The following is a 26,425-nucleotide window of genomic DNA, read 5'->3' on the forward strand; positions in this document are numbered from 1 at the left end:
ACACACACACACACACACACACACACACACACACACACACACACACACACACACACACACACACACACACACACACACACACACACACACACACACACACACACACACACACACACACACACACACACACACACACACACACACACACACACACACACACACACACACACACACACACACACACACACACACACACACACACACACACACACACACACACACACACACACACACACACACACACACACACACACACACACACACACACACACACACACACACACACACACACACACACACACACACACACACACACACACACACACACACACACACACACACACACACACACACACACACACACACACACACACACACACACACACACACACACACACACACACACACACACACACACACACACACACACACACACACACACACACACACACACACACACACACACACACACACACACACACACACACACACACACACACACACACACACACACACACACACACACACACACACACACACACACACACACACACACACACACACACACACACACACACACACACACACACACACACACACACACACACACACACACACACACACACACACACACACACACACACACACACACACACACACACACACACACACACACACACACACACACACACACACACACACACACACACACACACACACACACACACACACACACACACACACACACACACACACACACACACACACACACACACACACACACACACACACACACACACACACACACACACACACACACACACACACACACACACACACACACACACACACACACACACACACACACACACACACACACACACACACACACACACACACACACACACACACACACACACACACACACACACACACACACACACACACACACACACACACACACACACACACACACACACACACACACACACACACACACACACACACACACACACACACACACACACACACACACACACACACACACACACACACACACACACACACACACACACACACACACACACACACACACACACACACACACACACACACACACACACACACACACACACACACACACACACACACACACACACACACACACACACACACACACACACACACACACACACACACACACACACACACACACACACACACACACACACACACACACACACACACACACACACACACACACACACACACACACACACACACAATCCAAGACCACAACATATGTACCTATTGGCCAGGTTTAAATTTAAATTTAGTATCATAAATACATCTGAAGATGGTACACTGAGGTACCGAAAACGTTAATGTAAGACATCAATAAATTATAATTGTAATACAGATAAGCAGAGACGGTATAATTGAATTTTCATTACTTATGATTAAGTATTATATTAGAGTTTTAAAATGTTACATAACCAGCATAAAAAATTATATTAGAAATAATTTTTTTATTTCCTGCTTCTGGCTTTTGAACAATTACTGCTTAGAAATAATTTCAACATCAATTCCGAAATACTGTCAATAAACAAAAGCAACTGCTAGTATACTTTACAGCATGAAAATGAAGTAGATTCCTCTTTCTTTCAAGTCTTAGTAGTTATTTTACTATATAGTGAATCGTAAGCAATATCATTAATTTCAGGTGGTTATTCTTTGAGATATTTCAAACAAAAATGTTTAATACAATTGTGCTCATTTTTACTTCCTTTCCGAGAAAAAAATTGTTTTATATGAAACATTTCATAGCATGATTTGGGAAAGCCATTGATTTAATTCCCAATATGCTCAGTCGATTTAAGAGAGAAGTGTATTATGATAATAAATGATTGAAAGAATTTTAGTCTTGTCCTTTAAATGTGTCTGAACAAATGTAACTTTTTGTTCTACAAAAGAATTTTAAAATGTTACATTTGTTCGTATCAATTTTTTTTTTTTTTTTACATTTAAAGGACAGAACTAAAATTCTTTCAATAATTTATTATCATAATACACTGCTCTCTTAAATTGACTGAGCATATTGGGAATTAAATCAATGGTTTTCCCAGAACACGCTACGAAATTTTTCACATAACAATTTTTTTTTCGAAAAGAAAACAAAAACCGAGCAAAACTGTATTAAAATTATTGGTTTGAAATGTTTTAAGGAATAACCCCTTTAAATTAATGACCTTACGGTTCACTTTGTATATTGGCAATTACGTAATTATTTTACCATATTGGGTCACATTTTTTCTGGTCCTTAGAAATAGGCATGTCTAAATTCAGTGCAACTAATAACCTGTATAATCCTTGTGAATGGTAATTCAGAACATAATATATGCAGTACTAATTGTAACTCATCTGTAACTTTCAGTGACATTAACTATTACTCTCTGTACCTCATCTGTAAGGAAAATAAACTACCTTGTTCTCTTGTATGACAGGACTTCAAAATTACTTTATTTTTAACACACATTACATGGAGTAATCTGATATTGATATAGTGTATTGAAATTCTTACTATATCAATCATCAAATCAGTGACAGTAATATATTTTAATTATTATTTAAAATAACTGTAGATGCAATTAATATTATTTCAGTTGTTGAAAACTAATAAAATACTGATCATAAATTTAATACAACATGTTTATATTAGTTCATAATATCTTCTATTTCAACTAGAATATTTTTATATGAATAGATTTTCATCATATTACAAAGTTGTATACATCACAATGTAAGTATGTGGACAACTTTTTAAACGTAACATATGTACTACATGTTTATACGACGAAAAATATTTAAAAACAGCAAAAAGGAAACCAAATAATTTCATTACTGTTTTAAATTACACGTAAATCAACGCGAATCACAATAAATGTATTACTTATAGCACTGAACGAAACGCGAATCACAATAAATGTATTACTTATAGCACTGAACGAAATGCATAATACATTAAGTGTACTCATTTGAATGTAATATTTTATTCACTGGCCTAAAAATTTTCAAACATTTTAATAGCTACAGAAGACTGTATTCCAGGAATATTTTAGTAACTGATAAACTCCTCTAGGGCAACAGAAAAGAATAACTACTAAGTCAGTCTTGCATGCTAGGAACTTTTATTATAATACAAGATGTCCTCTACTCAAACAAATGGATTCCTTAGGAGACCAACACATTTACCATGGTATCACGAATGATCTCCTTGGAGTTTAGAAGTTAAATGGACTTCTCAGTGTCACACTTTTCAGGAGTCTGTGCAAGACATTGGTGATATCAGTCCTGAAAATTGAGGAATTTTTATTCATCAATAATTTAACAAAATTTTCCTGGGATATACATAGCTGCCAAACCCATTTTTGGTTTACTGATAACTACAAGAAAAGTACAGAATGTGATTAAAATCCTCATTTTAATCAAACCAATACAAACGAATTTTGTGGCCTGAAATATTGTCAATAATCATCTTTTATATTTGGTATACCAAATTTCTTAGAAGTTATGTTGTCAACATTTTCAAAGTAATTGACTAAAGTTAACAGACACTCAAAACAATATATATCCCAGTATACAAGATGATGTCATGGACTTATTGTTCATGTTTGAAAAGTCCTCTTAAACGCAATAAAACATGTCCCTAATAAGTCAGGAACACTAAAAAACATGACATGAACAGAAGAAAGTAGCTATCTAAAGTAAAAAAAAAAAGGAAAAAAAAAAAAAAGAAAATTCTATGCAAACAAAGTGCTAAGAGCACGTAATCATTAAAAAAAAAGTCACCCATTTACAAGGATGTAAATAAATTATGCATAACGTTGTCCTTTATTCTAATCCAAGTAAGGATATCACTGTACAGTTCTAACAGTATTGACAAAAGTCTTCATAAAACCCATCATTATAAAAGAAAATAAGAAGTATATAGTAGCTAGAAATTATGCCATATATGAATATGTTCTAGAAACTGCGTCATGGAGAATAATATCTTATGCAGAGGGGAGTTTTGGGGGCATCTGTGTTAATCTAATGCTAGTATTAAAAGAAAAAAAGCCAGGCGAAATGTGATAGATAGAGAAGAAATGAAAGGAAGTGGAGATAAGATTGAGAGACAAAAGAGGCGCGCAAAGATGAAAAAAATAAAACAAGGAATGAAAAAAAAAAACAGAAGAAATTGAAACAAAAGAAAACTACTTTCCTGTATGCACCTAACCTCTATTTTCCTAGATCGAAATTATTTATTGCAGAACTATCTACACTTCCAAGACATATGGTAAAAAAAAAGTACAGTTGCTGAAAAGGTCTAACTTAAAGATACACATTTCAGTGAAATGATTTTTTTTTTCTTGACGGGAAAATGAGGAAAGGAAGAAAAAAATGCCGACAACTGCCTGAATAAACATTCAGAGGTTCCACGGGTAGTTCCACTTTAATGCTTCTGGCTACTTCAAACAAATAATTTTAACAACTCTTTGAACAGTAGTAAAATCATCTATTTAATGTTCTCAAAAGAGTAACCAACATAAAACTTTTTAATCTGGAACTACCCTTATAATGGAAATTTAAACATAATTTAATTTTGTATTGCTATAATGTAAATTAACTTCAATATAATAATTTTATATTTATGCTTTTATTTTTTATAATAAAATACTATGTACACATTTTGTATAAATAATTCCCTCCCAGAAACAAAGCAATAAAACTTGAAATATATCAAATCATAAAACGTAAGTTAAAAGAGTATGACCATAACCATTACCGAACAGGAAGAGTGAAAAAAAAAATGGCCACAACAACAAAGATTTACATAGATATAACTGTGTAACATTGCACTAGTGTTGTGTGTACAATAAACTTCATTTATCACACAGAAACACTCAGATATATGTAGTACATCATTTGTAACAATAAATAATAGTATCCGGAAATATTTTGAGTAACTACTATGGTATTCTGGAAAATATTTTTTTTTTCTTGAACTTCATAAATTAATATTTCATTTGAAATACCACCTATGAAATATTTATAAATAAAAACGTATGTTTCTATTACACATATAAGAAAATGCATCTAGTAATGAATTATTCAGTTTACAAGAAGAATGTGCATCTATGTGCCAACTAATAAAAATCACAATATTAATTTTAAAACAGCACATTTAATGTACAAAGAAGATAATAAAATCCAACGAGTTTTGAATCAAAATGTAGGATTTCCTTTTAATATTCATATGAAACGTTTAAATAATGTGAAAACATTTGCTATTTGATATATTAAAATTTCACTCCTGTGCATACTGGAAATAGCTCAGAGATCAAATTTATTTCTGACAACTTCGTAACTGGGAGGCTTGACATACACTAGTTAAAAAGCACTATATACAAAACAAAAAAATAAGAAATCTGTTTCCAATTATACAAATAAGTGTACACCAAATATGATAATTAAATTTGCCTATTCCTTCGTAACAGTCAATATGCACCAACAACATTCCAGTTCATTTCTCTTCTTAATTAGTGATTACCATGAAAAAAATATTTTAATTTTAAAAATCATTCTATGTACATAACATGTATAAAACATTTAACAATTTAACACATTTTATCAAGAGAAAATTATCTGCAGACGGTCTGAGGTTCATCAAATGTAATTCTACTGAACTTAAATTGTCACACTAAAATGATACAGATGTGCGTTCAAAATAGGTGACTGGGAGAAGGGATGCAGTAATTGGCAGCTATGAATATATACCATTGAGGAGCACAAAATGATGCAGCTTCTGTAGTGACTAACTAACGTCCAATGGAATAACTTCAACGTGTTATGTGAAGAATGATTACTGTTCCTACCCGACCACTTTGTTAGCATCCCACTCAGCATCAGTATTACTGGACTGCGAAGGTTTCCAGAAGTCCTGCTGCTGTAAAGATGGTGATGCCTCGGCATTGTTTTCCAGCCTGGAGCTAGGATCTAACCTCTGGAATGCAGAGAAGCTACTTGCATCCCCCCCATTAGCACTGGGTTGTTTCACTGTCTCTGATAAAGAGCGGTGATGACTGTGATGAAGAGGAGTGTGTCGTCTTGAAGATGGTGATGGAGGGGGAGGTGTACACCTGTCACATGAAGCACAATATTTTCAATACCAATAAAATATTTTTAATATCATAGATGCATTGAAATTAAACGCGTCTAGTTACACTCTATTTCAAGGGAGTGCTAGAATTTTGTTAATTTATAATTTCTTTGCATTGTATTTTTCTGACAAACAATATTATTTTCATATGTATATCATCATTGTTCCTGCAATAACTCCTATGTGACATATTTATCGATTTTCAGACTTTCCCTCTATTAAATAACTTAAAGGGAGAGGATGGTATTTTTTAAAACTTTTTTCCTATTTGGTGTAAAATTACTTACTTACTTACTGGCTTTTAAGGAACCCGGAGGTTCATTGCCGCCCTCGCATAAGCCTGCCATTGGTCCCTATCCTGAGCAAGATTAATCCAGTCTCTATCATCATATCCCACCTCCCTCAAATCCATTTTAATATTATCTTCCCATCTACGTCTCGGCCTTCCCAAAGGTCTTTTCCCCTCTGGCCTCCCAACTAACACTCTATATGCATTTCTGGATTCGCCCATATGTGCTACATGCCCTGCCCATCTCAAACGTCTGGATTTAAAGTTCCTAATTATGTCAGGTGAAGGATATAATGCATGCAGCTCTGCGTTGTGTAACTTTCTGCATTCTCCTGTAACTTCATTCTTTTAGCCCCAAATATTTTCCTAAGAACCTTATTCTCAAAAACCCTCAATCTCTGTTCCTCTCTCAAAGTGAGAGTCCAAGTTTCACAGCCATACAGAACAACCGGTAATATAACTGTTTTATAAATTCTAACTTTCAGCAGACTAGATGACAAAAGCTTCTCAACCGAATAATAACAGGCATTTCCCCATATTTATTCTATGTTTAATTTCCTCCCAAATGTCATTTATATTTGTTACTGTTGCTCCAAATTTTTCCACCTCTTCGAAGGATAAATCTCCAACTTTTATAGTTCCATTTCGTACAATATTTGGTGTAAAATATTAATATTTTGTATGTAGAGAGCTCATACCTGTAGCAACTCAACCAAATATAAATATTTTGAAAAAAAATTATTGGGGGGCCCAAATTTGAAAAAAATGTACTCAATGCAGGATTGTACTAAAACCGATATATCTAAACCATTTTTAAAGATAGATTCAAACAGTTTTTTTGCAATGTATTTGCAAAAGCCTGTTCTACGAACTGTCTGTAACAGAATTTTGGTATTAGTCCCTACGTTTGTAAAATAAACAATTAAAATTTAATAATAATTTTCTGATTTCCTTTCTTGCAAGCAAACGGACATATTTTTAAAATGAAATCAATTAACAAAATTCTGTTACAGAAAAAAGTTTCCTAATAGTCTAAAGAATGTGTGTTCTAAATTTCATGCATGTATCTTTAATAGTTGAGAAGTTATATCCATTTTGTCTGGCAATGTAGCAAAGTGAAGTTACTGGAAACCGATAAAAGGGGGCGTGTGATTTAAAAATCCATAGCGCAGGAAGTTTAAAAATAACGTCTCAACATCCGATAAGGGCACAAATACCCACCAAATGTTATGCAATGCATTCCACACATATCAAAGAGTATTTTAAAGAAAAAATTTTTTTTTTTAATTTAATTTACTGGAAACAACAATAAAAGTGGGCGATTTAAAAATCCATAACGCAAGAAGTTTAAAAATGGCGACTCAACATCCGATAAGGACACAAATACCCACAAAATGTTATGCTATGCATTCCACACATATCACAGGGTATTTTAAAGAAAAAAAAAAAATTTTTTTTTAATTTACTCATTTTTCACCAAAAAATACCATCCTCTCCCCTTAAATAGTGACACAGCAAATAATAAAATCTCCTATATTATGTAATTATATTTCTTTCTTTTAAAAGTGTAAGAATAAATGTGTTTTTTCTTCGCAATGAAAAATTTTATATTTTGCACATAGTAGTTATTGCAGGAACAACGGCGATATCTAAAAATCTCATTTCTTCTTCATGACTGAATTTATTATTCATGCTAAATTTCATTAAATATACTACAAAGAAACAAAAGCAAACATTTCATATGGTAAAATAAATTAACACTGACTGTAATATAGTATTCAAATCATAAATGATATAATAAAGAAGATACAAATGAAAGCAACTTAAGGCTGGTTCACAATAAACCGGGAATGAGAACCAGAATGAAAACGAGAAGCAGAGGACGTGAATATGAAAATTTTTTATTCACAATAAACCGAGAACGTAGACGACTATGCATATCGATATGCATGTCAATAACGATATGTAAAGTCGATATTACACATTCTGATGTTATTTGTGTATAATTGACCAATGGCATTCTCTCATGAGTACAAGGCAGCCAACATAAACACAGGTTAACCAACTTCGAAATTTCAACTGAAACATTTCATTAGGTACGGTACTATAAATATGCCCATGCATCTTTATTATCACAACCTATTTTAAGTCTACCATAACGTAAAATAATTAGAGAAGAAACATTTGTAATAGAACAAAAATGAACACAACAGTAATTATTGAATTGAAGCGTGAATATGTAGTGTGTAATACAACCAATAGAGTAATAAAATATGATTCACTTATGATCAGTGTTCAAAGATGCAGCTATTGAAAGCCACGTATTCTCCTTCATTTTCTCATCTTTATACGAGGCGCGCCGCTTATCATAAACGTGAGGATTTTCCTCAACACTCAATATTAGAATCTCATCAAATAAAACTTGCTCCATGATGCACAGCACAGAACAAAATAATGCATAGGTTATGTCACAGTCTTCTTGCTACAAAATATACGACGACAAAATTGCTTTTAGATGGCAATAGAATGAATCTAGTGGGCTGTGATCGGAAACGTGGACGCCAAAGTTGAAACTTGGCCAATTCGTTCCCGATCTCGGGCTCCGGCAAGCTTTTCGTTAATTGTGAATGCTCACATTTAAATGTACACATTTCAACAATTTTACCATTTTCGTTCCGATTCTCGTTTCCGGTTTATTGTGAACCAGCCTTTACTATGCTGATCTACTTACACTAATGGTGTACATCACAAATAAAATTAAAATAGGAAACTAAGAGCTGAAAAAGAGATGACACAATTCGTCGTGCATGCCTTAGAAATATTAGTGCACAAAATGAATTACAAGAATGTGCATGATGCACATGCATACACCTGATATACCAATTAACACAAATATAGTACCTAAGTAAACCAAACAAATTGTTTGGATATTTCAACATGTCCAATAGCAAAGAGCTGCCGGTAGCTATACCAATCGCCTTCTAGCATATCTATTATAGGCTAATGAATTCGTATTTTATGGTGTAAGATGTTGAAACTGCAGCCATGTGAAGCTTATTTCTCAATCACATCATCATAACTAAATAACATAAAAACTGTGTGGATTTTCTTTATTAAAAACACATCAAATAACACAAATAATATACCAATTTAAGGTCTGAATGTTCACTGAACATGAAAGTTCGTGCGAATTTCCTAATGTAGCAACCCGATGGCCCAAGCTGTGGCAATGTCGCAGATTTAAACATTTGTTTTCAGCCCAAGCAAAAGTGTCGCGGTTTTGGTATTGCCGGTTAATTAGGTGCTGGTGACGAGGGATTTTACTGTACTAAACTTTATAACACTATTTCTATGAACAGAATTTTAATTCACAAACTTCATTTAGACTGGAGAAAAATTAATGAAACAGAAAGTAGAAGACGGGGAAAAGAGAAATTATCTGTAGTAATTGCATGGACTCGTGAAATTATGCTAATGAGATGAAACCACGAGTGCAATTTAATAAGATTATTCAACAAATAAAATTAGACAACTTAGACAGAATTACTTACACAAATGATAATTATTATAAAACACAGCAATAAAACATTATTATGGTTCCTTGTAATGAAGTTCAAAAACAAACTGCTATCTATCACGGCATACTGAATACTATTGCCAACTACTCACAGTGAAAATATGAAACAACAATACTAACCTCAAAAGTAAGATAAGCTGAAATGTTACATTAACAGAATATAGACACGAAAGGTTTTTACAGACATTTATTTATTACTTGAAGTTACAGTTACCGAAAATGCAATTTTCAAAGTTAAATTTTATTGGCATTTCTTGATTTTCTGTCATTGATACTGAAGTACTGTACAAAGCGTCTTATCAGAAACACAACTGTGATTGGTTGATTTTAAGGCAGTTCTGAAACGTTACTGGCCAATACCGCAAATTAGTATAATGAATGAGTAATAATTACATATAATAATTTTTACGTTAAGTTTTGTAAATATTATCTTTCTATGATTAACAATATTTTCACCGTTACAATTACACATATATCAAAACTAAATATAAACATTTACATAGAGATAATATATTTTACAGGAGAAAAAGTTCGTCCAAAGGGCTGGACTCTGGAAGAGTACCCAAAACGCTCATTGCATTTCCGCATTGAATAGCAATACTTAAGATCAAAATTTGGCCGATTTGAGATACCAAAACTTTAGCGTCATGACTCCAAGGACCGAAGGTCTCCACAGCAAAGGGGACAAATATATAATTGTCTACAAGATGAGCATATTTATTGACTTTCTTCTTCACGGCTAATTCAGCAGCAGATGCTGCGCGTCTGGAGGTATTCGGTAAGTGAGATGGAGCTAGAGTGTCAACGCTAGTGGAGTCCCAAATTAAAGATTTTCCTCTAGACCATGGAATTATCATTATCTTTCTTGTCATTGTATGACACATGTTTACTGTTTATTAGGAGGTTTTATTTTTTAATAAAATAATCTACAAAGACAAAAATGATTAAGTTAAATACAGGAATTGTAAAAAAATCCATAGAAATGCAAATCCAATAGAATCATTAATGGCCAAAATATAAATGGTAATGTAATATTTGGATTGAATCCTTAAGAATGATGATGATGATAATAATAATAATAATAATAATAATAATAATAATAATAATAACAACAACAATCTCTGGGTATATACCTTCGAATTGGTGAATTGCATGACGAGTTAGCCTCACATTGCTGCTTGGCTTTAGCGTACCAATCAGCCACATTAACATTTTCAGTCTCATATTTTCTCATAAACGGATGTTCCAGTAGCTTCCTATATTTCGGCCTGTGCCTATAATTCTTTGTAAGGCTGAAAGAAAATTCCTTAATTATAATTTAATTCTGTACATTTAAAACACACGAAGAAAATAACATGATGAGAAAATACATACAATGTGGTTTGCACTGTTTATTAAATAATAAACCCACGTTTCTTTTAACTCAAAGTGAAAATTATAAATTACACACAAGCAAACACACACCAGGTGAGTCACCTGTGCCTTATTTATATGAAGTTTTGTAATCCCACACATTCATAGTCAATTCTATACACACAGTATTTATAATCATATCTTGAATCCAAAAGGGAGTAGTGTCCCTATCATACATCAGGTGATTAAGGCAGATCTGGGTCTTACACTGTATGCTTTTGTGGGAACCCCAGGATATACCACATATTCCTCCTCATCTATTCTATGCCAGCATTGTCATAAATGTACTGCAAAACAAGAGAGCAGTTTGGGCATGTTGTACTTTCAACATTAATACCTTAAATACTTATAAATAAATAAACATAATACGTAATACATTATTATTTTATTAACATTTTTCAAACAAAAAAAAAGAAAGTGTCTAATATCAATTGGTGCAAACTTTCCATGGCAACCAAAAAAATTCAGAGATGCCTATTTTAATTAAGAAATTACCTTCTAGGTGATACACAAATTTCACACCTAAGCCTTTGTGAACTCTCAACTTTCCTAGAAATTATATGTGTGTCTAATCCTCTATACACCTTAAGAATTCAAGAAGAAAGTCACAAAGCCATCACAGTCTAGTATATACAGTCGCGAAGCTAAATACGTAGTGAATATGCAAATATTAGATAGTTGCTCACCACTAGGATCGCTAATATCACCTCATTACAGGCAATGCAAAATAGTACCGTCACAGTCTATTGTTTCTAGCACCCTCAAAATTCAAGCTTCGTGAATGTATATAGTAGACTGTGATGCCATGTCATGGATGAAATTTTCATCAATGGCCACGTACTGAAATAATAATAATAATAATAATAATAATAATAATAATAATAATAATAATAATAATAATAATAATAATAATAATAACAATAATAACAATAATAATAATAATAATAATAAAAATAATAATAACAATAATAATAATATAGTATTAGCAATAACAATGTCTTGCTTATTTACCACGTCTCATTTTTATGTTGGGAAGTGCTTTCTAAATGGTTCAATAATTTGTGAAAGAGTAGCCTGTATTTTCCTCCTGGACCTCTCGCACATCATGTTGGTAATTAGTAGATTAGTACGTTTTAATATTCAAATGTATTTTGTTTCATAACATGAAATTCATTGCTTTGACTGAACAGTTTACAATTCACGAGAGCCTAACCTAAAAATCTACTCTGTTCGATCACGTGAAATGATTAGTACGAATTCCGAAAACAGAATACCACTTCGAAATGTATATCCTACTTAAAATACTGGTACATACTCCAAAGTCGCTACCATGCTATTTCCTCTCTTGGACAATTTAATGAAAATCTGAACACTAAGAAATATATTTCTATTCATTAGCCCATGTATATTTCACACCAAGTAGGCCTAGGTCTATAAGCTATATCTTATTTAATTACACTTACCTGAATACAGTGCTGAATTGGAATCACAACGTAACACAACTAAATTATGTATTGATATTAATATTAATACCGGTATTACTAATTAATTATTAATTACGTTCAAATTTCACAAGCCTACTTACTTCCATTTTATCAGATTCCTTCTATTGCAAACCAAAATTATTGCTGCCAACATAACAGTTAGAAAATAACTGTCAGTTGTCGTATTTGTCAGTACTTGAAATTCAAAACAAAGTTGGTAAAAGAAAATTCAACCTGACATCTAGAAAATCACTATAATCCACTGGCATATGTAGTAATAGGGGAAAAATGACTAGGTTTCATCCTTGGGATATTAAGTAAGCTGATCCGAACTATACACATACATTTCCAATAACCTAGAATTCTCACTATCAAAATAATGTGGATACTTCCTCATATTTATGAATGCATTGAGTCAAAAAGCTCTTCTAAAATAACATTCTTAGAAACATAATTCATTCAGAATCTCACATATAAATTTTAAGCATACTGTTTATGCAGTTAAAAAGTCTAATACAATGTATCGCTTAGAATTTAACTTTCAGAAACAAGATTAATAATTACTCCCTTTCGCACAGCAGTTTATTCATTTAATTCTTTCTGTACTTACCAGCATGTAACAAAGTTTTGGAAATCAGGACTGAAGGTTTGGTCTACTGGAAGAGAAGGAGGATCATCCTGTAAAACTTTTGTTAGTACTTCGAAGTCCGTCTTGCAGTCTTTGTATGGAAAAGTACCCGTAGCTAGTTCTACCAATGTGATTCCCAGACTCCATACATCTGCACGGATATCATAATCTGGCTTCGTAGGGTCCGGTGGATCTATTCTCTCAGGCTGACAAAAAAATATTAACGTACATTTACTAATACATATCAATGAAATACTTCATCTGATAATGGAAACTTTATTAAACAGTATAAAAAAAACATAAAATGACATTAACAGAATAATTAATTCATAAGGAATAACAAATTCCATGCATTCTCATTTTATCTATGTTCATCTGTGTAATTTGTTCTTACAACCAATGAATCAATTATATAAATGCTGCTGTAGGAAGAATCTTTTCAATTGTGAACTCTTTACAAACTGACGAAAACTGTTTAACAGAAATTGTACAACCAATTTTTCTTGTTAAGAATCATTTTCAGGGTCACTGTTGCAAACAATTTCACAGTCTGTTATTAAGTAATCCAAAACTGTTGCTAGAAATCAAAACATCAGAAAAATACAAGGTTAAAAGCAATGATCCTGATTTTGGAACCATCAGCTCATATTTTGTAGATTGTTAAAGTGTTTATATGAAACGTTGTTTGAAACCTATAGTTATTACTAGATTAAAACTCTTCCTAATAATTGCTGGTACCTTAAATCATTGTCATTCAATTCATAATTCTTTGTAATTTAAGTGTCCTGGTTTTTTAAGTCTAAATTTATAACATGTCCTGGATTTTTATTTCATAAATCTGGTCAGCCTAGTTAGTAGTGCACTTCCTTTTCCTTTTGCTTTTCCTCCCAGCTGATATTCCAAATAGCATGCTGTACGCTAGTAAAAAGTTAAAAGGACTACAGTTAATACGCGCTTCATGGGAAGCTTTTCTTCAACATTGTAACATCTGTCTATCATTAATCAGAGCAGATAATCAGCATGTTAACATGATGAGACAGTTAGATGTCGAACTCAAATCGTCGTGTGATTCCCTCTGCCTTTCTTTTCCCAAAGACTTTACTAAAGCTACAATTCGAAATTTTCGAGAACTGAGAGGTCGTGAATATGAATCATGGAAGACCCTTTCAGGACGGGGAAAAGGTGTTGAGATGTATAGCGAAGTAACAGCCACCAACAGTTGGATTGCAAACAAGAAAGGACTTTCGACTAGTGAATGGATATCTAGCCTGAAAATGACAGCAAATTTAGCAGGTGTTTGTTCCGTTCCAGGCAGATCTCTCGACGGTACCCGGTGCAGACATGGCTGCCCGGAGATTGAAACTTTAGCACACGTCTTGGGATTCTGTGAACAGGGATTGCTCTTGAGGAACTCTAGATATCATCTTGTAAGATCCAAAATTGCTACAGCATTAAGAAATAAGGGCTGGATAGTAGAAGAAATCTCCTGTCTAGCTGAAAATGGGTCGAGACAAGTAGATATTTTAGCGTACAATGCTGACACTAAACAGGGCATCATTGTGGACCCCACGATACATTATGAAGCAGAATGTCATCAGTCAGCCGAGGTCCACCTTGAGAAGAAGTCGATCTATGAGCCTACAGTCAACTATTTCAAGCTGAAATATGCCTTAATTCACGTTGAGGTATTTGGCTTGCTCATAGGTGCTCGAGGGACTATACCAGCTTTTTTCAAAGAATTTCGACGCAGTTTGCTCTGCCAACATCTCTGAGGGATGACATTGTGATAATTGTGTTAAAAAAATCCTGCCAAATCCTAATTAATCACATGGTGCCACATAAACAATTGTAATTTTTCACGCTCTTTTCTTTGTTTCCCTTCTTTAAAATTTAATATCAATGTTTACATATGTATAATAATTTTTTTGAGGTTATACTGAGTCCGTAAGGGCTACCCTCATTGGGGGGCAGTTTAGTATTATTATTATTATATTACAATAATATCATGCAATGAGAAGAAAAAATTATACTTACTGCCATATATGCCGCACAACCTGCACTTCTTGTCTTTGCTTTAGAGTCTACAAGTCGACCTGAGATCCCAAAATCACAAAGTTTTACGTTGCCTTTCTCATCTAAAAGGATATTACTTGGTTTAACATCACGATGAATTACACCGTGAGTCTCTTTTAGATAATGTAGGGCTTTCACAGTCTGGAAAAGTACAGATAATTGCATTCTATTATTTAAAAACAGCAATGAAGATAAAAATTAGTGAAAATTTAAATACGAAGTTTGACAAAAGATTTGAAATAATTATTAAAATATCTACAAATTACAAGAATATAAATATACAAACCCGAAGTTTTAAACCTGGAAACAGCAAACAAAAACGTGTAATATGATTTGACTAGCACTTCTGTCTTCTTCACACAATTACTATGGACATTGGATTTGTGTAAGAATAAGGAGAGGAGAAGAAAGGAAACATGGCCTGAAACACACAGCAAAAGGTCAAATAGGTTCAAAGTGGTAAAATGTTTGTCATTTCTTTCCGCATATCATCAAAGTTTTTGTTTACCTGTGATTTTTATGGCACAGTAATATGTCACAAATATATCACAGCTGCTTGCATCATATTTTGTACCCTGCAGCATGAAACACTTCTACTGACAGAAAATAACATATGTAAAAGACTTCCATGATACAGATTTTTCAAATGCTATGCCATGCAATTGTTATGAAAAAATTAACCAACGATACAGAGTTCAAACTTACTGAGGAGAAAGAAGCAGTCCCTATATTAAAGTATTTTCATCTTAAGAAACGAAAACATTTTCAGAAATCTCAATACAGCTCTCAATATGTCTCTCTCTCTCTCTCTCTCTCTCTCTCTGCCTATTATTCAATTCTTCTTTCCCTTCCCTCATTCTTCCTTTTTCTCTGCATAAATTTTCAGATTATTATTCATATAATAAAAGTGCTTTCATGAAGTTTTTTATTTTACTTGGTTATTTAACGACGCTGTATCAACTACGAGGTCGATGGGTTTGGTGATAGCGAGATGATATTTGGCAAGATGAGGCCGAGGATTCGCCAGAGATTACCTGACATTTGCCTTATGGTTGGGGAAAACCTCGGAAAAACCCAACCAGATAATCAGCCCAAGCGGGAATCGAACCCATGCCTGAACGCAACTCCGGATCGGCAGGCAAGCGCCTTAGCCGACTGAGCTACGCCGGTGGCTTTCATGAAGTTAGTAGGACAAAAAATACGGAATAAATTAGCTGTTTAAAGATGGCTTTCATTTTTACTAGTGTACTGTCATTCTTGGTTAATATTACAGGCCTAATTCCTCCTCTAGTTCAATTATAATACAATAACATTGTGTATAAATTTTAATATAATTTCAGAGCTCTGATACTTAAAATTAGTTGGCACCATAACTCAATCACAACAAAATATATAAATTTACGCCAAATACAACTTTCAAATTTGTGCAATCTAATAACCTACAGATCTTACTACAGGATCCAAACAGGTAGTATTTGTATTGATGCTATCTTCACAATTCACCTAACATAGACTTTATGCCATTATCAGTTGCTCTGTATAAGTATTACGAAAGTAAACTTGATCTACATTGTATTGTCCAGTTTTTAAAGCATTTACAGTATATTATACAAGGAGGATCCAGGAAATAAAGACCGTTCGCGCATACCCGCTGCGCAGCTGACTCCCCTTCCTTGTTTGAAGGTCAACTGGCTTCCTTAACATGTGTTCTCATAATGTTGTGAGTACTGGTTGCAACAAGTCGCCATTGTGCATTTTGTGTTACTTCAAAATGAACGACGTGATTGATAAACCCGCCGACTGTGAGGTGAGGAGTGTGATTCGATTTTTGAATGCCCGACATTTGAAACCTGCAGAAATTTACCGGCAATTGAAAGAAGTGTATGGTGATACTGTAATGAATGAAAGAAATGTGAGAAAATGGTGCGAAATGTTCAATAATGGGCGAACAAATGTCCACGATGAAACTCGACCCGGACGCCCATCACTCATCACAGAAGACCTGAAGACTAAAGTGAACGACAGAATCTTGCAAGACAGGCGCACATCACTCGACGAATTGCATATTGCCTTTCCTGATATTTCTCGTTCTTTGCTTGGTGAAATTGTGTCGCAACATCTTGGCTACCACAAAATCTGTGCCCGCCCGCACACTGCTGCTTCAACTCGAGAATTGCTGGATCAATTCGGTTGGGAAATCTTTGATCATCCGCCCTATAGTCCAGACCTTGCTCCTAGCGATTTTCACCTTTTCACTAAGCTGAAAGACTTTCTGGGTGGTACGCGTTTTGGAAGTGATGAAGAGTTGAAGAAGACAGTGAACACCTGGCTTAATGAACTGGCGGCAGAGGAGTATAACACAGGAATTCTAAAGCTAGTGAACAGATACGACAAATGTTTAAATGTAGGTGGTGATTATGTAGAGGAGTAAAGGAAGCTTCAGTTATGTAACAGACTTTGTTTTTTCAAATAAATATTTTTTTTTTTAATTATTACAACAAAACGGTCGTTATTTCCTGGATCCCCCTCGTAACAAAGAAATGCACTGTTTCATACCTTCTATTACTGTAATTTCGCATGTACGCACCTAATGCTAAGAATATAACAAACACATTATCCTTCCTACTTCCAAATATTTGATAATATATGTATAAACATAACATACCATAATTATTTCATACTATATGTAAGCATTACTTTTATAATTTCGTAACTTACAGCATATGTGACTTTCCCCAAGATTTCTTCTGGAATAGCCTTTCGCAATCTCTTTAGTAATTTATCGAAACACGTTGCCATTAGCTCCATACAAATCCAGACATCTGACTCTGTGATGAAACATCCCAAGCATTGCACAATGAAGGGACAATCATGCGATTTGAGAACTACATCAAGATCCATAAATATCCTTTTATTTTCTTCATTATTGCCCGACCTACGCATTTGCTGAAATAAAATAAATTTATCAATCACAATTAAATAGCGATATGGTACAGGAAAAAAAATAAACACCTCTAAAAACAAAACAATACACTCATCTGTGATTCACAGACGAGGAGGAGGATTTACATAGTGGTGCGCACACACACAGGCACTCTCTCTCACCCCCCCCCCCCTTATGTGTCTTCGTGTTTTACAAATTTGATTGTGTAACACATTGAATTAATTTTAAGTAATATTGTTTTGATGAAAAACTGTGAAGTCCAGGTGTATCTCAAGAAAAGCTAAAATAAGAATATATATATATATATATATATATATATATATATATATATTTTTTTTTTTATCCAATGCCACCATGTTGTCTTTTCGACATTTCTGGTCTTCTCTCCTGGCCGTGGCTTAGTTGTAACCCACTTCTGAGGTTGGGGCGCCTGGAAGGTGGAGTTACATTACCCCGATGATGTGATAGGATGATTATGATAATGTGGTGCCAGGAGAGGTCTTAAATCTAAACTTAACCTAAATTCCAGACCATGGACGAACACAGGAATGATCCCCTTTAAGGAAAAATTCCTGTGCTCTAACCGGGAATCGAACCCTGGACCTCATGAACTATAGCCAGAAGCTCTGACAACTGGACCATGAGGCTGGTCATATATATCAAAATTACTAAATTTCAACATGGGAAAAATATTTGTGCAGTACAGTGTGTCTTTACATAACCTATAAATGTATTTTCCAATTTATCGGCAAAATCAGTTACCCGGCACTGGCTTTATCCCACAGTTGCCAGATACGAGAAATTCTACTGTATCTTTAATGTTGTCTATCATCTGATTTCTTCTGCCCCAAACTTTTCTCTACTGAAGAATGCACTGGAAGGAATGGTATTATAAATAATAATATAATAAAGTAACTGGCCACCCTACCCCATTATCTCCTGGCTTAGTTGTCTCATGAATGATGCCTTATTAGTGTTACTTAAGAAGGTTCAGACCTATATGTGACTAGTTGCAGGAAATAGGATCTAAAGTCGGAATTTTTTTTTTTTTTTTTTTTGTGGTTTCGAGAAAAATGCAATTAAAGTTTTCACTTGTTTTCTTAGCAACTATAAGAAAGATTTAGGTATTTAAGAAGCATTCTGTAAAACTACGTCCTAGTTTAGTTTGTAAAAAAGCCTACAGATAGCGCAAGATGTCAAAACATAGAAATGCAGTTTTTACACCGCAAATTCGTTATTTTGTTCTCCTGTGAAATTTCATTTTACAACTTTAGGTCCCTTTTCGCGCAACAGGTCACATATTATATTACATTATATTATATTGATAGCGTCCCTTAAGGCCATTTACCCTAAATTTCATGTTTATTCATATTTATTTATTAGACACAACTCTCGTCACTTTTTCTGGTAGGGTTTTACCATAAAACTATTATTAAATAAATAGTAGTATATGGAAGTGAAACCTGGACTATATCTGAAAGGGCAATAAAGATCTTAAATGCCTGGGAAAGGAAAGTATTACGGAAAATCTTTGGGCCTACTTATGAGCAAGGGTTTTGGCGAATCAAAACAAATGCTGAGTTATATGAATTATATAAAGATATCAACATTGTTGTTGACATAAAACTCAGAAGGTGGCTGGGACACGTAGCCAGGATGGAGAACAATCGCACACCCAAAGCTCTACTAGACGCATTGCCAGTAGGAAGAAGGAAAGTCGGACGACTAAATTGAGATGGTTGGACGATGTTCAGGCTGACCTAACAAAAGCTGGAATTAAAAGATGGAGAACACGAGCATTAAGGTACGGTCACACGTCGCTACTTTTGCAGCACTACTTTTATACTGCAGCTGCAAAAGTTGCATGTCGTGTTCACACGTAAGCCAAAAGTAGAGCGCTACATGCTACTTTTCGTGCTGCGCAACCCGAGTACTGCAAAAGTTGCAACTGGAGGTTGCGAGTCTGTTCACACGCAAGGCGCTACTTTTGCAGTCGCAGTCATGCTGCAGGTTCCCATCTCCATGTTGACTTCTCAATATACATTTTGTGGTTATGTTCGCATTATTAAGAAACTCATGCGAAAGCTTACTTATCTATTATTTGCTTTTCTGGCCTAACTAGTATTCAGAAATTGACATTATTTTTACTATAAAGCTTTTAAAAACGCCTATATACTTAAATGATAACCAACAGTATATTCACGTAATCAATGTTGGCAACCCTCCTGTTTGAAACTACGCTACGGAAAATTTAAAAAATGAATTATATCGTCACCAATTATGCTCAGACTGTGTTGTGTATTTAATACCTGTTACAAATAATTTATTTTCATCACATTTAACATTAAAATATATCCAAACAATAAAAGTATCATTGGCACATTTGGGTGGTAACACTGGTTGCAACCGCAGCAAAAGTTTCAACAAAACCGATATCAAAAATGCTGCGGCTGCAACCCTGAGAACCCTGTTCACACGTCGCTACTTCTAAGCTGCGCGCAGCATGGAAAAGTAGCGGGCAGCAGGTTCGGCAGCCGCTACTTTTCGGGTTGCACCGTTGTTCACACGTCGCAGTACGAGAGTTGCGCAGTTTTTTGTACTGCAGCGCTGCAAAAGTAGCGATGTGTGATCGTACCTTTAGACAGGAGTGATTGGTGGTATGTTCTGAGGAAGGCTAAGGCTAAACTATAAGGGCCGTAATGCCAATGATGATGATGATTGTTTTGATGAAAGTATAAATTTTAATAATCCATAAGGAATAATGTTTTAGTATAATTAATGCACTTACGTGCCTTGGTGTTTAAAAATTGTATTATATAACACATTGTATTCATTCTAAATAACATTGTTTTTAAGAAAGATTCAAGCATGTAATATACAACAAATGTAATGGGACATGCTGTTAAATTAATTAATTAAAAAACACACACACACTAAACCCAAAACATAAACTTACCTTAACTGCTATAACCTTCTGACTTGGTTTGTGAAGCATTTTAACAACATGTCCAGAAGTACCATTTCCTAATTCACCTTGGTGTTCTAAGTCCTTAATCTCGGTCTTGTATTTCTGTAAAAAGAAACATGTTAGTGATATAATGTACAAAGAAAACAATATTTCTTATGTGGCTGCAAAACAGTATTTGTCGAATACAGGGGGGAGAGTCATTAATCCTTCCCATTGAAGGCTTTAAGGAACCAACCTGGACAAATACCCAATGTCCCATCCCTACCTTCCCGTAGTGCAGCTGTTAGTAAGCATAATTTTACAAGCTGAACTAAAGGGAGGGGCTACTCATCAATTAGCACTGGTCAGCTTGACGAGTTATTGGCCGAATTTGGTATAATTTTTCTCTATTCAATACCTAATTCTCTCTTTACCCTTTCCTATCCAGTCCTCTGACTGAACTCTTACTTTCTTCGACCCCGACAGTATTAGAGCATTCGAGGCCTAGGGGTTCATTTCACTTTCCTTCCTACCCTCCCCATTTTTCTGTTCCTAGTGCTGACCTGCTATGGCACTAAAATCGTCCTCCAGTGGCTTAAGGAGGGAAAGCTGGTGATCAACAAGATCTCCCAGCTAGGTCCAGTGGACCCGTCGACCAACAGCAGGTGTGGTCCTCCAGACATTCTGGGGGTTGTGTGTGAATGAAGTAGCCACCAAAACGTTAAAATATGGTGTTCACTTAAATCGGCTACAACTTGCCATTTTCACTCTGTGCATCAGTGACTAACAATGACAATATCTTTGAAAAATATTGGAGTGCAAGAGGTCAAATGACTATATTGTCAAATGCCTGGCATTAGAAAACAACAACATATTTCTTATGTCTGTGTAATTTCAATATGTTCACATATAACACATTCAAAACGTTTGCACTTGAACAAAGTGCTTTTAAATGCAGAAGTTAAACTTGCTTTGTCACTTATCTTTTTCTTTATACCATTAATATGCATTTGCATAGTTAGATATGTTTGGATATTGATTTATTATCCCAAAAAAATTATCACAAAGATGACACACAACTGGCCACAACAGCCCACAGAGAGCCAGGACCAACCAGCTGACTGCTGACCTTACGTTCACAAGTCTCTACAGAGGTGAACGATCATCCAACGAGTATGGAGGTATTGTGTGATTAGCACAATGTTCCCCCCAGCCATTTCATTAATTTATTTACTTATTTAATCTGGCGGGGTTAAGGACATCAGGCCTTCTCTACCAGAATACAAATAGACATATACAAGAAACAAATGCAGAGAGAAGAAGGAAATAAGAAATAGTAGTAAAATTACAGATACAAATACAAAAAACACAAATGCAAAAGGAATGAGAGAAATAATATATAATATATATATATATATATATATATATATATATATATATATATATATATATATATATATATATATACAGTATATTGTTTACCTAATATATTAGTGTTCTGCCCAGGGACAGGTCTTACATAACATACCTTTCCATCAATACTTAAAATTCCATTCATCTTCATAATCTCCTCTTGTAGTTTACTTTCAATCTCACCACCATCTTGATTCTTTTGCACCATAGACGTCCATGGATTAACTGGTAGATCCAGCTGTTTCCTCGATCTCTGTGGTGTTCCTTCTTTAGTGATACCTTCCACTAAAAAAAAAAAGTTTTAAATGTAATTAATAACACATATTCACAAAAGCATTTGTATTAACAATATTAACTTACTTACTGGCTTTTAAGGAACCTGGAAGTCCATTGCCGCCCTCACATAAGCCCGCCATTGGTCTCTATCCTGAGCAAGATTAATCCAGTCTCTACCATCATATCCCACCTCCCTCAAATCCATTTTAATATTATCTTCCCATCTACGTCTCGGCCTCCCCAAAGGTCTTTTTCCCTCCGGCCTCTATATGAATTTCTGGATTCGCCCATACAAGCTACATACCCTGCCCATCTCAAACATCTGGATTTAATGTTCCTAATTATATCAGGTGAAGAATACAATGTGTGCAGTTCTGTGTTGTGTAACTTCCTCCATTCTCCTGTAACTTCATCCCGCTTATCCCCAAATATTATCCTAAGCACCTTATTCTCAAACACCCTTAACCTATGTTCCTCTCTCAAAGTGAGAGTCCAAGTATTACAACCATAAAGAACAACCGGTAATATAACTGTTTTATAAATTCTAACTTTCAGATTTTTTGACAGCAGACTGGATGATAAAAGCTTCTCAACCGAATAATAACAGGCATTTCCCATATTTATTCTGTGTTTAATTTCCTCCCGAGTATTATTTAGATTTGTTACTGTTGCTCCCAGGTATTTGAATTTTTCCACCTCTTCAAAGGAAAAATTTCCAATTTTTATATTTCCATTTCGTACAATATTCTCGTCACAAGACATAATCATATATTTTGTCTTTCCGGGATTTATTTCCAAACATATCTCTGTACTTGCTTCAAGTAAAATTCTCGTCTTTTCCCTAATCATTTGTGGATTTTCTCCTAATATATTCATGTCATCTGCATAGACAAGCAGCTGATGTAACCCGTTCAATTCCAAGCCCTCTCTGTTATCCTGGACTTTCCTAATGGCATATTCTAGAGCAAAGTTAAAAAGTAAAGGTGATAGTGCATCTTCTTGCTTTAGTCCACAGTGAATTGGAAATGCATCTGACAGAAACTGACCTATACGAACTCTGCTGTAAGTTTCACTGAGACACATTTTAATTAATCGAACTAGTTTCTTGGGAATACCAAATTCAATAAGAATATCATATAAAACTTCTCTCTTAACCGAGTCATATGCCTTTTTGAAATCTATGAATAACTGATGCACTGTACCCTTATATGCTTATTTTTTCTCCATTTTAATTATCTGTCGAATACAAAATATCTGATCAATAGTTGATCTATTACGCCTAAAACCACACTGATGATCCCCAATAATTTCATCTACATATGGAGTTAATCTTCTCAAAAGAATATTGCGGGTATAAATGGCTCAGCAATTTGTATTTCAATTTCGTCCCGATCATTTCTATTTGGCCTATGTATATTTAGTATTTGGTCAAAATAATTTTTCCATCTGTTCAGTATTGAATGAGAGTCTGCAAGCAAGTCACCATTCTCATCCTTGATCACGTTTACCCTTGCCTGATATCCATTCTTAAATTCCTTTATACCCTTATATAAATCTCTGATTACAGCACCATATTTTCATCTGGCGGAAAGACTTGGAACTTATTTTTTGGCATAATTCGTGTGCGCATTGCTTAATTAGCATATCTACGAGGTTTCACACTCCTATGATCATTACAGTCTGTACTGTATCACACTGAAAACAGTCAGTTTAATTAAAACCACCCGATCCTACATGTTGCATGAAGTGGGAGACAGGAGGCCTCTTTGTCTAACACTCTTCTTAATTAATATGGGTAGGTTTTGTTAGCTTTGAATCTAAATTGACTTTTATTTCACAGCTTTCAAATATTCTTTTTATTGCTGCAAATAGTGGATTCGGTATGTTTTTTATTTCGTAAAATACTGCATAATAATGTATTAAACATTTTTGTTCGAAATATCTCAAAGAATAACCCCCTGAAATTAATGAACAGCTTTTGATGTTTGTTTGTTACCGAATCTTTACAACCTTGTAGCCAAGTAATTTGGGGTACCCAAGATATACGAAGCGCATCCAGAAAGTAAGTTTCCCTATTTAAAAAAAAAAGAACACCACTTTCAGGAAAACATTTATTGGCTACAGGTACAGCAATGTTTCAGCTATTTTTCAACATAGCCACCATCAGAATTGAGACACTTGTCGTATCGTGGGATCAACTTTTGTATCCCTCTGTCGTAGAACTCTGCCGCCTGTGAATGGAACCAGCGTGTGACAGACGTCTTCAGCTCTTCATCGTTGCCAAAACGCTCACCGGAGGACAGGAATTTCTTGAGGTGCAAGAAAACGTGAAAATCGCTGGGAGCAAGATCAGGACTGTAGGGTGGATGATCAAACAACTCCCAGCCAAATTCCGTCAAAACAGCTGCTGTGCGCCGAGTCGTATGTGGACGAGCATTGTCATGGAGGAGCACAACATCTGCAGCAAACATTCCACGCCTCTTGTTTTGAATGGCACGTCGCAATTTTCGCAGTGTTTCACAGTAACGGACAGCGTTCACTGTTTCACCTCTTGGAAGGAAGTCAATGAGCAGAATGCCCTTCCTGTTCCAGAACACCGTGCACATCACTTTCCGTACCTACCGACAGTGTCTGTTTGAATTCGTCCTGACCGGAGATGCACTATGCAGCCAATGCATTGACTGCTGCTTGGTTTCCGAGGTGAAGTGCGAAATCCAAGTCTCATCACCCGTGACAAGCCTGTCGAGGAACTCGTCGCCGTCATCGTGATACCATTGCAGAAATGTCAGTGCTGCTCCTAAACATTGCATTTTGTGTTCGGGTGTCAGGTTTTTCGGCACCCACCTGGCACACTTTTTTGAACAGCAGGTGCTTAGTGACAATCTCATGCAACAAGGATCGCGATATCTGCGGAAAATGGCTGCTCAGCTCCGTAATCGTGAAGCGACGGTTCTCCATGATGCACTGCCGCACCAGCTCAGTACGATCATCATTGATGAGGGACGGTCGCCCACTGCGCTCTTCATCATGGACACTTTGACGACCTTCGGAAAACTGCCTACACCAGTGACACACCATTGCTTACTCATGATGTTCGGCCCATAGACCTGACAGAGCTGCCGATGAATTTCAATTGGCGCAATGCTTTGTGCATTAAATAACTTTATCACCGACCGAACCTC

The 26,425-nt window shown here is 35.0% G+C and overlaps 1 protein-coding gene across 2 annotated transcripts in view; it reads right to left on the reverse strand.

Annotated features, from left to right (window-relative positions):
- The window catches only part of LOC138709519 (dual specificity mitogen-activated protein kinase kinase 7-like), a 94,435-nt gene that overhangs the window by 55,642 nt on the left and 12,368 nt on the right, over window positions 1-26,425 (reverse strand). For both annotated transcript variants that reach the window (XM_069840342.1, XM_069840343.1), the window contains exons 2-8: window positions 23,083-23,252; window positions 21,564-21,677; window positions 18,382-18,609; window positions 15,625-15,804; window positions 13,573-13,796; window positions 11,199-11,357; window positions 5,916-6,179 (exon numbers count right to left, since the gene is read on the reverse strand). In XM_069840342.1, coding sequence (XP_069696443.1) covers window positions 5,916-6,179; window positions 11,199-11,357; window positions 13,573-13,796; window positions 15,625-15,804; window positions 18,382-18,609; window positions 21,564-21,677; window positions 23,083-23,252 — 1,339 coding nt within the window. The remainder of the gene's footprint in view (window positions 1-5,915; window positions 6,180-11,198; window positions 11,358-13,572; window positions 13,797-15,624; window positions 15,805-18,381; window positions 18,610-21,563; window positions 21,678-23,082; window positions 23,253-26,425) is intronic.

This window comes from Periplaneta americana, chromosome 11 (assembly GCF_040183065.1).
Source record: "Periplaneta americana isolate PAMFEO1 chromosome 11, P.americana_PAMFEO1_priV1, whole genome shotgun sequence".
NCBI classification, from domain to species: domain Eukaryota; kingdom Metazoa; phylum Arthropoda; class Insecta; order Blattodea; family Blattidae; genus Periplaneta; species Periplaneta americana.